Raw genomic sequence first — 12,127 nt, forward strand, 5'->3', positions numbered from 1 at the left:
TGGGATTAAAAACAGCTTTGCTTCATTTCAGACCCATTTTGTGCCCTGATCCCTCTCCCTGAGTTTGTGGGGTCTGTGCAAAGGTTTTCTGTTCCTCTGGCAACGCTCTGCAGACCAAGGGCTGGGGGCACAGGGCACAGTGGGGTTGGTTATTTGGCATATGGGGGGCACAGGGCACAGTGGGGTTGGTTATTTGGCATATGGGGGGCACAGGGCACAGTGGGGTTGGTTATTTGGCATATGGGGGGCACAGAGCACAGTGAGATAACAATTAATCAACAAAAATTTAATAAGGCATAATTTAATTAAGAATACATTTAATAAGTTGCAACTAAAGAAATTATAAATTGGATTTATCTGTGAATAAAAAAGAATTATTAAAATAAAGAAATTAATAAAATAAAATATATAAATATATAAAAGGTATAAAAATATATAAATAACTACGAAAATAAAAAAATAACTAATAAAAAATCACATACTGAAAAGATAATCAAATACTTCGAATTAAAGTATTAGTAAAACTAGAATTTTATTTTATATATATTAAAATATATAAATAAATAAAGCAAATTATGCAATGAAAATATAATCAAATAATTAGAATTAAACTATATTTAAAATAGTATTTTAGTAATATTCTAATACAATAACAATATTTCAGTAAGTATAATAATTATAGAATAATATGTAATATATTTACATCATAATGTCTATATTACTCCATGTCAGTGAAAGGGAGGAGGAAGAAGAGGAGGAGGAGGTGGGGGATGTACCTCCAGGAGCCCTTTCAGCACCTTCCTCTCTCCCCCCACAGCCCCTTCACACCCCTCGGAGCAGCTTCACCCTCGGCAGTGGCTCTTTGTGGCTCCTGCGGCCGCGGTGACACATGGACAGCGACTCAGAGCCTGGAGGGACACGAGCCCACCCCCCTGCCGGGCTCTGCTCCTGCTCCAGAGGGGCCAACCCCCCCCGTTATCCCGGATCCCAGTGTCCCGGGGGCAGGGACAGGGCACTGACCCCCATCTGTGCCAGCCCTGCTGTGCCCCGGAGGGGCCCCGGTGAGTGACGTCCCTTGGCCCCTCTGCCCCATCCCAGGGGGGCTCTGCTTGGGGGGACGGGTTTGGAAGGGCCAATGTCCCTGATGGGGCTGGATCCCTTCCCTGCAGGGAATCCTGGGCAAGAAAAGGACCTTCTGTGCCTTTTCCTGAGCTGCTGGTGGCCAAACCCCAATGCTTTGCCCTCCAGAGGGTTTGCTGCCCACCCCCAGCCTGGGGCACAGTGTTGGCACCAGCAGGTTTTGTTCTTCTCACCCCATTTCCTTGGGAAGGATGGAAAATACAGCCAGTGCCCACGGACACCATGCAGGGCTTCACCTGCTCAGCAGGGCTGGGGGGCCCTGCAGCCCCCTCTGGGATCACTCCAAACATCCCCAGGGCTTGGCTTGGGGGTCTCCCCATCCCCAGGACACCTCTGGGTGCAGCTCAGGGCAGGAGAGGGAGGGACTGAGCTCTGAGGCTCTGCAGCTTTGCTGGGACAAGTGAACAAAGAGGCACCTTGTGGGATTTCTGGGCTCCCAGAGAGCCTTGTGAGGTTTCCTCACTGAGCAGAGGGATGTGGGGGACCTGCAGCTGAGGCACAGTAGTAAAAGCAGAGCAGGGAGCACAGAGGAAGAAGAGCTGCTTCCTCCCTCGCTCCCAGTATGGTCCCATTGCAGGTCCTCACTGGTTCTGGGCTCTGCTGGGACCTGGAGGGGTTGGGACACTGGTCCTGGTGGGCATCGTGCTGTGGCTGCTGCAGGGACAAGGTGAGGCATCCAAAAGGGATAAACCCCCCTTGAGTCCATGGTAAAATTCCCCAAATCCATGAGAGCCCAGCTCCAGGCAGGGACTGGAGCAGATTCCCCCTGAATTTCCAGCAGGGAGCAGCTCCTGGGCAGTGGCAATCCCTGAGGGGCAGGGGGGCAGAGCTGCCAGCAGGGGCTGATTGATGTGGGTTTGGGGGCTGAGCAGCTGCAGGTCCCTCTCTCCACCCTGATGGTGCCTGAAAATACCCGGGGACTCCCTGTGTTGTCGCCAGGAGGAGTTTCCAGTGCTCCAAATTAAAATTTAAATATAAACCAGAGGGACACTCATGGTTGTGTGGGAATAAGGGCAGCTGGTGGTGGATCTTTGTCAAGAGGGAAGTTTCAGGTGGAATTCTGGGTTTCTGGATCCTTCCAAACCCCACTGGGGCTCCTCTGGGAGTGGCTGCAGATGGAGAATTTCCTCTGGGAGCACCAGTTGCTGCTGATCCCATGGGATTTGGTGTAGGCACATTGGCCATCACTCTGGATGCCAAACCTGCATCCAGAGCACAGCCAGAGCTCAGGGAAGGATTCCCATTCCCAGAGAGTGCTGCAGGAGCAGGGACCACCCTCCCCAGCAAACCTCCCCCAGGCAGAGCCCAAACTGCCTCGACCCCTCAAAGGAGGGGATATTTCCATGGGCTTCATCCCGGCATGGCCTCAACCCCCACCAGCCCCTGCATCCCACAAATCCATGGGCTGTGTCCCAGGGCTTTGGCACAACCAGGAAAAGCAGTTCCCACCTCCTTAGATCTGGATCTACCTGTGCCTTCCTGCACTCAACCCCAGCCCAGCTCAACATTTTGCTCTCCAGGAGAAGATGGAATGTACAGGGCATTGAAGAGGGACCCATTGAACCATTCCCAAGGTCTGGAACCTTCACTCTGGAGACCAATCCAGTGGTGCACAGACCACCTGTAGCACAAGAGGAAATTCTGGAGGTGGGCAAAACAAGGATCACAGGCACCTCCACCCCACTCCCCACAGGGAATTCCCAAACCTGCTCCCCCAAAACCATCCCACACTGGGGATTCCTCTCCCCAGCTCCTCCCAGGTATTGATGGTGGTCAGGTGGGCTGGGTGGGAGAGGCAGGAGGCCTCATTCCTGTTCCATCCCATTCCTGCTCCATGAAATAAAAGAACTTGCCCTCGAGGCCAATCCCACTCTCCAGGCAGCCAGGCAGGGCAGGACTGGGGCAGGATGGGCATTTCTTAGCTGGAATCAAGGACAGTGCACCCACCAGGTGGATTACTCCAGGGGGTTTGCCAGGAGGATGCTCAGGGTGGCTCCTCCACCCTCAGCACTCACCCAGCTGGGCAATGAGGGTGAGGAGCAGCCCCACAACGAGCAGGGTGACCCTGATGGGCACCTTTTTGTCCCTGATGCACCTGAGGCTGAAATCTGGGGACAAACTTTGTGGAAAAGACACAAGGAGCACCCACACCATCCCCAGCCCCCTGTGTGCACCTTCCCAATACATCCCAAAGCACATGGGGGGCTCCAGGCTCAGTTTGAGGGGGACCCATTCCATTTTTGGGGCTGCATTCCCTTTGTGCCCCTCTCCACCATGGGATGGGCACCATCCTCCTGACCCACAGCCTGTAAACAATTTAAACCTTCTTAATCCTTCCCCACAGCTGGCAAACAACTTTAACATTCTCAATCGTTTCCCCTCACAGCTCTCTGAGCTAATTTTAGCTGCCCTCAAAACCCTAAACCACAACCCCAAAACAAGAACTGGTTCTTACTGGTCCCTTCCTCTGCCCTCCCCTGCACTGGCTCTATCACAGCAGCTGAGTCTCACCTGTGCAAACCAAGCCAGTTCCTGCTCAGGGTGGGAATTGGGGAGTGGGAAATGCCTGATTTGGGGCACTTTCCTGCCCGTTCCTGCACTTTCCTATACCCAGTTATCCTGTAGCAGTACCCCCCTGCACCCCCTTTCCTGACCATCCCACCTCTTCCAGACCCTCCTTTTCCTTGATCCTAAGACCCCCTGACCTGCACTCCAGCTTTTCCCAGCACGAAGTCCCTCCTTTCATCTACACCAAACACCTCCAGGACCCCCATTCCCAGCCATCCCAGGTCTTTCCTGCCAGGAAAGTCAAGCACAATTTTCCCTTTGCCGGGTTTGGGTGATTTCAGCCTTCAGAGAACCAGGACTCGCTTTGTTTTCCCAGGTCACCCTTGGCTCTGCCATCTCTGTGTGCCCTGGAAAGGTTTTGTCTCAAGGACTCGCACAGCTCTGAGGTGTTTTCAGCCCAGACCCCCAGGTCACCCCACAAGGTGCTTCAGTCCCACCTGAGCCCACCCCGTCTCCCCACCCTGTGCAAGGCAGGTCGTGGAGCCCCCAGGACAGGGGATGGTCCCTCTGGACCTGCCTCCTGAGGGGCTTCTGCCACCCCTGGGGGGCACAGAGGGGACAGGGGCACCCTCAGATCCTCCTGCCACCCCGGGGGGGCACAGAGGGGACAGGGGCACCCTCAGCTCCTCCTGTCATCAGCTGATCTCAGACAACACCTCGAGCTCTCAGGGCATGCACAGCTCCTGCTCCATCCCGGGGCTGTCCAATGATGCTCTCATGGCTGAAATATAAAACTACAAAAAGCTGATAATCCCCAAACTCTCCCCCCACAGGCATTTTTCTAAGCCTGTTTCTTTCCTCAAGGCTGTTTTTTGTTCAGTGTTTCCTGTCCCAGCCTGTGCTCAGCCCCGTTACTGCCGTGACCTCCCACATCAGCACATTTTCCCACTGCTGCTGCGGCCCCGGCTCCGAGCGAGGGGGAAGGAGGAGCCCTCGGGCAGCCGCTCCCTCCGCGGGCCCTGGGGAGGGGACACGGGTCCCACCTGCGCCGGGGCCGCGGCCGGGCCGGGCCGAGCCGAGTGCCCGCCCCCCGCCCGCACTTTGTACAGAACCCGCCTCCCCCTCCGAAACCCCCGCGGTTTGCGGGAAACAGCCCTGCCGATGTGCCCGGAGCCGCCGCTGGAGAATTTCCAGCCCCGGCGATGTGCCCGGAGCCGCCCCTTGAGCATTCCCACCCTGCCGATGTGCCCGGAGCCGCCCCTGGAGCATTCCCAGCCCTGGCGATGTGCCCGGAGCCGCCCCTTGAGCATTCCCAGCCCTGGCGATGTGCCCGGAGCCGCCCCTGGAGCATTCCCACCCTGGCGATGTGCCCGGGCTCCGGGAGCGCAGGGAATCGCTGCGATTCCGACCCGGCTGGAGCTCCGTGTGCCCCTGAGCTGGAGCGACTGTGCCCTGCGGAGGAGCCCGGGATGGGGCAGAGACCCCCCCGCAGCCCGGGAGGAGCCCAGGCCGGAGCAGGGGATGCCCCAAGGAGGCCGAGCCCCCGCGGGAGCCCCTGCAGAGCCCCAGGAGCAGAGCCCTGGTGTCCAGGGCAGCCCCCCCGGCCCAGCGGGGCGGGTTTAACCCCAAACTCTGCAGCCAAGCCTGTCCCGGGGCAGCGGCCGCTCCGTGACAGCGACCCGGCCCGGAGCGGTGCCGGCAGGGACTGAGGGCAGGGGGGCACAGGGACACTCCGGCGCCCCTCGCTGCCCACGGGGGGAACGAACGTTCCCGGCGGTGACATCCAGGGCAGGAACCAGCCATGCCATGGCCCTCGGCTGCTCCATGTCCCCGGGGCCATTCCCTGTCCCTGGCCATCCCTTGTCTCTAGGCATTCCCTTTTCCTGGCCATTCCCTATCCCTGGCTATTCCCTATCCTTGGCCATTCCCTATCCCTGGCCATTCCCTGTCCCTGAGCTCTGCAGGGCCGGGAGTGTCAGTGGGACCCGGGAGGTCCTGGCTCAGCCCTGGCTCACAACTGCGGCCCCGGCCAGGCCCGAGGGGACCTGGGGGAGAACAACCCTGAGCCCCAGCTGGGCCAGAGCCACCCAGTTCCACCCAGTGGGGCCCAGGGCACTCCCAGCATGGGCTCAGTGCCTCCCAGTCACCTCCAGTGTCGCCCCACTCACTCCCGTATGATCCCAGTCCCCTCCACCATGATCTCAGGTGCCCTCAGCATGGTCTCACCTGCCCTCAGATGCTCCCAGTCACTCCCAGTATGATGCCAGTATGACCCCAGCCACCCTCAATGTGGTCCCAGTTGTTCCCAGTACGATCTCTGTCACCCCATTCTGGTCCCGGTGTAGCCCGGTGCCCCAGTGTATCCCAGTCCACCCCAGTCCATCCCAGCCTGTCCCGCTCCGTCCCGGTCCCTTCCCGGCACCGCCGCCCTTTCCCGATCCCGCCCCGAACCAGCGGGTTTAAGGCCGAGTTTCACCGCAGGGCGCGGGAGTTCAGCCCAGCCCGGCCCGGGGGTCCCGCAATTCGTGGCCGTGGAGGGTCCCAGGGTGTCCCGGGGGGATCCAGAGGGGTCCCAGGAGGGGTCCCTAAGGGGATCCAGGTGAATTCCCGGGAATTTCCCAGTCCCCGCCTCCCCCGCGCTCCCTCGGACACTTTCGCCTTTCCCGTCTCACAACCTGCGCCACCGGGATCTGCCCAGATACCGATGACGTCACAGGCAGATCGTGCTGCCATTGGCGATCGGGAAACAGCGAAGCCAATCGTGCGGCCGGAGGCGGCTCTGTGGGCGGGGCCTGGTCCGGGTCAGAGCCCGGCGGGGCCGCAGCGGAGCAGCGCGATGGCCCCAGCGCTGTGTCTGGGGGCGCTCCTGGGGCTGCTGGGGCTCCTGGGGGATCCGGGGGGGGCGACGGAGGGTAAGTGGGACCCTCGGAGGGGGGAGCTCCTGAACTGCCATTCCCGGGCACTGGGACCCCCCAAAACCCCCATTCCCGGGCACTGGGACCCCCCCTCCCCCGCAGCCCCAGGACCCCTCTAGACCCCCTTATCCGCACTGGGACCCTTGAACGTCCATTCCTGGGCACGGGAAACCTCCTGAACCGCAATTCCTGGACAGGGGGACCCTCTTGAACTTTCTTTCCCGCGAAGGGAACCTCCCCCAAACCCTATTCCCAGAAGGGAGGCGCCCTGATACCCCATTTCTGCCCACGGGAAACCCCTTGAGCCCCCATTCCTGGGCACTGGGACCACCCTGCACCCACTTAACTGGCAGTGGGACCCCTTGGATCCCCATTCCTGGGCATTGGGACACCCTGAACCACCTTATTCCTCACTGGGACCACCTGAACCCCCATTTCCAAAGACGGGGACCCCCCTGCACCCTATCCCCGGCTCCAGGACCCCCCAGAACCCCTTTACTCTGAACAAATACACCCCTGCAATTCCTTTTCCAGCCATCCTGCCTCTCCCAGCCCCCTGATCCTCCCTTTTCTTTGACCCTGGGACCCCCTGAATCCCTATTCCTGCACTTCTCAGCCCTCAGATCCCACTTTCCTCAACACTGGGGACCCCTGGACTGCCCTTTCCTGGGCACAGGGACCCCCTGCGCCCTCTGTCTCTCCTTTCCCAGTCCCATCCCCGCCTTTTACTTGAACCCTGGACCCTTCCTGACTCTCTTGGCTCTCCCAATTCCACTTTCTTGACCCTTGGACCTCCCAAACCTGCCAATCTCAGAGTCCTCCCAGTTCTTCACTCTCTGCTCTTCCTGCAGGGGGTCCCAGGCACTGGAACCCCCTTGGCCACAATTTCTGGGCATTGGGACCCCCCTTCACCCCCATTCCTGGGCATGAGGACTCTCTGCAGCCCCCTCATCTGGCACCAGGACCCCCCTATACCCGGTTATCCTGTAGCAGTACCCCCCTGCACCCCCTTTCCTGGCCATCCCACCTCTTCCAGACCCTCCTTTTCCTTGATCCTAAGACCCCCTGACCCGCACTCCAGCCTTTCCCAGCCCGAAGTCCCTCCTTTCCTCTACACCAAACACCTCCAGGACCCCCATTCCCAGCCATGCGGTGTCTTCCTTTCTTGTGACCTCTGTTTTCTCGACACTGGGGACGCCTGGACCCCCATTTTCCTGGGAACAGAGACCCCTGGACTTCCCATTCCACCTCTCCCAGTCCCTGCACCCACCATTCCTTTATCCTTGGATCCCCTTGGATCCCATCTTGTTCAGCACCAGGATCGATCTGACCCCCCCCCTTATCCTGCACCAGTATCACCCCCTGCCCCCTTTTCCAGCCATCCCACCTCTCCCATCCCCCCTTTTCCTTGACTCTGGGACCCCCTGAACCCCCATTCCTGGGCATGGGGACTCCCCTGCATGTCTCATTCAGCACCCAGACCCCCATAACCCTTTTTTTTTGGGGACTGGGACCCCCTGCACATCCTTACTGAGCACTTTGACCCCCCTGTACCCCCTTTCCTGGGCAGAGGCACCCTCCTACACCCCCCTGTGTACCAGCAAGACTCCCCTGAACTTCCATTCCCATACACTGGGACCCCCCTACAGCCCCTTATCCTGCACCAATACCCTCTGCACTCCCTTTCTCAGCCATTCCAGGTCTCCCCACCCTGTGACCCCCTTTCCCTGACCCTTAGGGCCCCTGGATCCCCCTTTCCTGGACACAGGAACCTCTTGGACTCCCTGTTCCACCTCTCCCAATCCCTGTACCCTCGTTTTCCTTGAGTCTGGGACTCCCCTGAGCCCCCAGTCCTGTGCAGTGGGACCCCCTTGCACCCCCTACCCCGGCACCAACTCTCCCTGCACCAACTTCCCTGGGATCCCCAAAGTCCTTCCTGGCTCTGTCAGCTCTCCCTTTCCTTCACCCTTGACCCCCCAGTTCCCCCAAATCTCTGTGTCCCCCCAGTTCTCCACTCCCTGTGGTACCAGCACATGACGGTGTCAGAGCCCAGCCCGGGGGTCCCCCAATTCCTGGCCGTGGGATTCCTGGATGGGATCCCCTTTATGCGCTATGACAGCGAGCGGGGCCGGATGGAGCCACAGACGCCGTGGATGGAGAAGGGACCCGAGCCGGGATTTTGGGATGGAGAGACCAAGATCGCTGAGGTGCACCAGCACTGGGCTGCCGACAGCCTGGAGACACTGCGGGTCCGGTACAACCATAGCAGGGGTAAGTGGGGACAGCTGGGAATTGGAGAGTTCCATGGGGCTGGGCTGGGATCTGTGGGGCTGAGATGTGATCCATAGTGCTAGAAGAGATCTCTGGGCTGGAGGAGGATCTTTGGGTCTGGGATGGGATCTGTGGGGCTGGGATGGGATCTGTGGGCCTGGGGGGGATCTATGGGTCTCATGAGGATCTGTGGGACTGGGATGAGATTTGTGGGGCTGATGGACATTTTTGGGGCTGGAATGGGATCTGTTGTGCTATGAGAGATCTGTGGGCTGGAGGGGGATCTTTGGGGCTGGGGAGGATCTGTGGGTCTGAGATGGGATCTATGGGGCTGAGGTGCATCTGTGGGGCTGGGATGTATCTGTGGGGTTGGGTTGCAATCCATGGAGCTATGGGAGATCTCTGGGCTGGAGAGGGAATCTTTGGGGCTAGGGGAGATCTGTAGGGCTGGGGTGCATCTCTGGGGCTGGGATGTGTATCTGTGGGGCTGGGATGGAACCTGTGAAGCTGGGATGAATCTGTGGGCCTGGGGGAACCTGAGGGGATGGGGGGAATCTGTGGGGCTGGGCTGGGATCTCTGGGGCTAGGAGCAATCTGTGGGGCTGGGCTGGGATTTGTGGGTCTAGGGGGCATCTGTGAGTCTGGAATGGGATCTGTGGGACTGGGTTGGGACTTGTGGGGCATTTGCGGGGCTGGGGGTGATCTGTGGGGCTAGGTGGAAATCCATGGGTATCCAAGGGGCTGGGATGAGGCTCTGTGGGTCTCCATCACACTCTGGATGGGGCTCTCTGGGTCTGGGACACAATTCCATGGGTCTCTGTGGGTCTGTTTGCCCCCCAGGTCTCCACACACTGCAGTGGGTTTCTGGCTGTGACCTCCTGTCCGATGGGACTGTCCAGGGATCGGACCGGTATGGCTACGACGGGCGGGATTTCCTCGCCTCCGAGCTGGGATCCAAGAACTTCGTGGCGGCCGACGTCGCTGCCCAGGTCACCAAGAGGAAAGGGGAACACGAACGGATCGAGGTGGAGGAGTGGACAAAATACCTGGGGCTCACCTGTCCAGAATGGCTCCAGATATTCATCAGATACGGGCAGGAGGCGCTGGAGCGCAAAGGTGGGGATGGAATTCCCATCAAAATGTGGAATTTGAGAATGGAGGACTTGGAAATGTGGTAATTTGCATGGGAATTCCATGGTTGGATGTCACCATTATCCCATTCCAGAGCCCCCCGATGTCCATGTCTCCGGCAAAGAGGAACACGGGATCCTGACGTTGTCCTGCCACGCGTACGGATTCTACCCCGGGATCATCGGGATCAGCTGGATGAAAGGGGATGAAATCTGGGATCAGGAGATGGAGTGGGGCGGGATCGTTCCCAACAGCGACGGCACCTTCCACAGCCGGGCCAGGATCGAGGCGCTGCTGGGGGAGTGGGAGCAGTACCGGTGCCGGGTGGAGCACGCCGGGATGCCGGAGCCCGGGATCTTTGCCTGGGGTGAGGCTAGGAATGTGGAATGTGGGAACTGGGAATTTGGGAACTGGGAATTTGGGAATGTGGAGAAGTGAGATGGGGGTTTGTCTCTCTCTCCTCACACTTCCACCCTTCCCAGAGCCAGAATCCAACTGGAATTCCACCCCAGTGGTGGTCGCCCTGTCCGTCATCGCTGCCATCATCATCATCAGCCTCATGGGATTCGGCGTCTGGAAGTTCCAATCCGGTAACTCACGGGATGGGGGTTGGGAAGGGGCACAGATCCACCTGACAGCATTCCAGGGATCCTGTGCCACAGGTGCTGATCCTGCTTTATTTCCATAGGGAAGAGGGAGAGGAATGGATACAACACAACGCCTATGAGTGAGTACCAGCAGTGTGTCTGGATACAAATCCAGATCCTCTCCATGTGGATCCAGTGATGGATCCCAGGATGGATCCAGGTATGTGATCCAGGCCAGAATCTCATGGATCTTCTGTTTTCCACAGTAGCAGATGTGTGAACCGGCGGCTCCCCTGCAGGTATGGAGTGGGATCCAGGTGGGATTCCAGAGGGGAATCAGAGCATAGTGGATGGAGCAGGATTGGGATGGGATTCCAAATCAGGGCAGGATTCCAGAGTGAGATCAGAAGGAATTCTGGAGTGGGATCAGGGCTGGATTATGGAGCAGGATCAGGCTGGCTGGATGAAGGGGGATAGAGGTGGGATTCCACAGTGGGCTTGGGTGGGATGGGTGGAGCAAGATGATGATGGATTTCAGCGGAGCTCCTGCTCTCTGTGGGCTCCACAGCTGGATCGATCCCATGGGATGGGGACAGGGACATGGTGACTCTGTCCCCCACTCTCATCGCAGCAGGAATCACCACCTGAGCAATCCATGGAGCTGGATCCATCCCCTTCCCTCTTCCTGAGGAAGGCCGGGAGCTGGTGGCAGAGCTCATCCTGCATCTCTCACCCACCCTGGCACCCCGGGCCTCTTCCCAATGGATCAACTTCCTGCTTTTTCATGTCTGAAAGCCAAGAACCACAGTTATTCCCAATTCTTCAATTAAATCTCCTGTTTTGGCAATAAATTCTTATCCCCTCCTCTGGCATCCGGCAGTTCCTTTTTGGGAACCAGGAATGGCAATGGGGACATGAAGAATGGGAATAGGGATATGGAGACACTCGGGACAGGAATGGGGACACAGCAGTTTGGGGACACCAGGCACTGGGAGTGGGGACACCAGGAATGGGATGGGAACACCGGGAATGGGAACAGGGACACAATGGGGACAGGGATGGGGAGACTGGGAGCAGGTTGGAGACACCAGGAACTGGGAGTGGGGCACGAGAATTGGGATAGGAACCCTAGAAATGGGAATGGGGACAGGGATTGGGACACCAGAAATGGGAACGGGGCCATTGTCAGTGGGTTGTGAACAGCAGGAATGGGAATGGGAATGACAGGAATTGGAATGGGGACAGGAATGGAAACACCAGGAGACAATGGGACTGGGACGAAAACACCAGGAATGGGAATGGGAACAGGGATGGGGACCCCAGAGGTGGAGGTGTCCCAGGTTTTAGTTTGGGGTCTCCTGTAATCCCCCAAACCACCATGAGGGCACAGACACCAATAACGGGACTGGGCTGGGGCCAATCATGGACAGGGCAGGGGCGAGCAGAGCAGGGGACGGTCCCACGGGAACTTCTCGGGAATGGGAAGAGTAAAAGGTGATGCCGCTCCCGGCTCTGCCCCTCACTGGCTGTGAACCTGCTATGGGAGCTCCCCCAGCTCCTGCAGCCCAGAGCAGC

General features: G+C 58.5%; 3 protein-coding genes and 1 pseudogene across 5 annotated transcripts in view; 2 read left to right on the forward strand and 2 right to left on the reverse strand.

Moving 5' to 3' along the window:
* The window catches only part of LOC139673813 (zinc finger protein 850-like), a 408,695-nt gene that overhangs the window by 223,134 nt on the left and 173,434 nt on the right, over positions 1-12,127 (forward strand). The window lies entirely within an intron of this gene.
* LOC139673822 (zinc finger protein 135-like) overlaps positions 1-12,127 on the reverse strand; it is a 302,962-nt pseudogene that overhangs the window by 150,132 nt on the left and 140,703 nt on the right.
* LOC139674154 (C-type lectin domain family 2 member F-like) lies at positions 2,189-4,877 on the reverse strand. Its single transcript, XM_071560302.1, is given in 7 exon segments — positions 2,189-2,342; positions 2,678-2,781; positions 2,870-2,964; positions 2,967-3,062; positions 3,156-3,248; positions 3,596-3,646; positions 4,598-4,877. Coding segments are annotated over 7 exon segments (873 nt in total).
* LOC139673852 (class I histocompatibility antigen, F10 alpha chain-like) lies at positions 6,449-11,424 on the forward strand. Of its 3 annotated transcripts, none has more exons than XM_071559741.1 (8): positions 6,449-6,560; positions 8,571-8,834; positions 9,675-9,950; positions 10,060-10,332; positions 10,448-10,555; positions 10,654-10,692; positions 10,819-10,851; positions 11,121-11,424. In XM_071559741.1, the coding sequence occupies exons 1-7, from the start codon at positions 6,485-6,487 to the stop codon at positions 10,830-10,832; spliced, it is 1,050 nt and encodes a 349-aa protein (XP_071415842.1). In that variant the 5' UTR covers positions 6,449-6,484; the 3' UTR covers positions 10,833-10,851; positions 11,121-11,424. The 3 variants fall into 3 exon arrangements, with proteins under 3 accessions (XP_071415842.1, XP_071415841.1, XP_071415843.1); XM_071559740.1 differs by having other exon boundaries at positions 11,184-11,424; XM_071559742.1 differs by having other exon boundaries at positions 11,187-11,424.

This window comes from Pithys albifrons, chromosome 7 (genome assembly GCF_047495875.1).
Source record: "Pithys albifrons albifrons isolate INPA30051 chromosome 7, PitAlb_v1, whole genome shotgun sequence".
NCBI classification, from domain to species: Eukaryota; Metazoa; Chordata; class Aves; order Passeriformes; family Thamnophilidae; genus Pithys; species Pithys albifrons.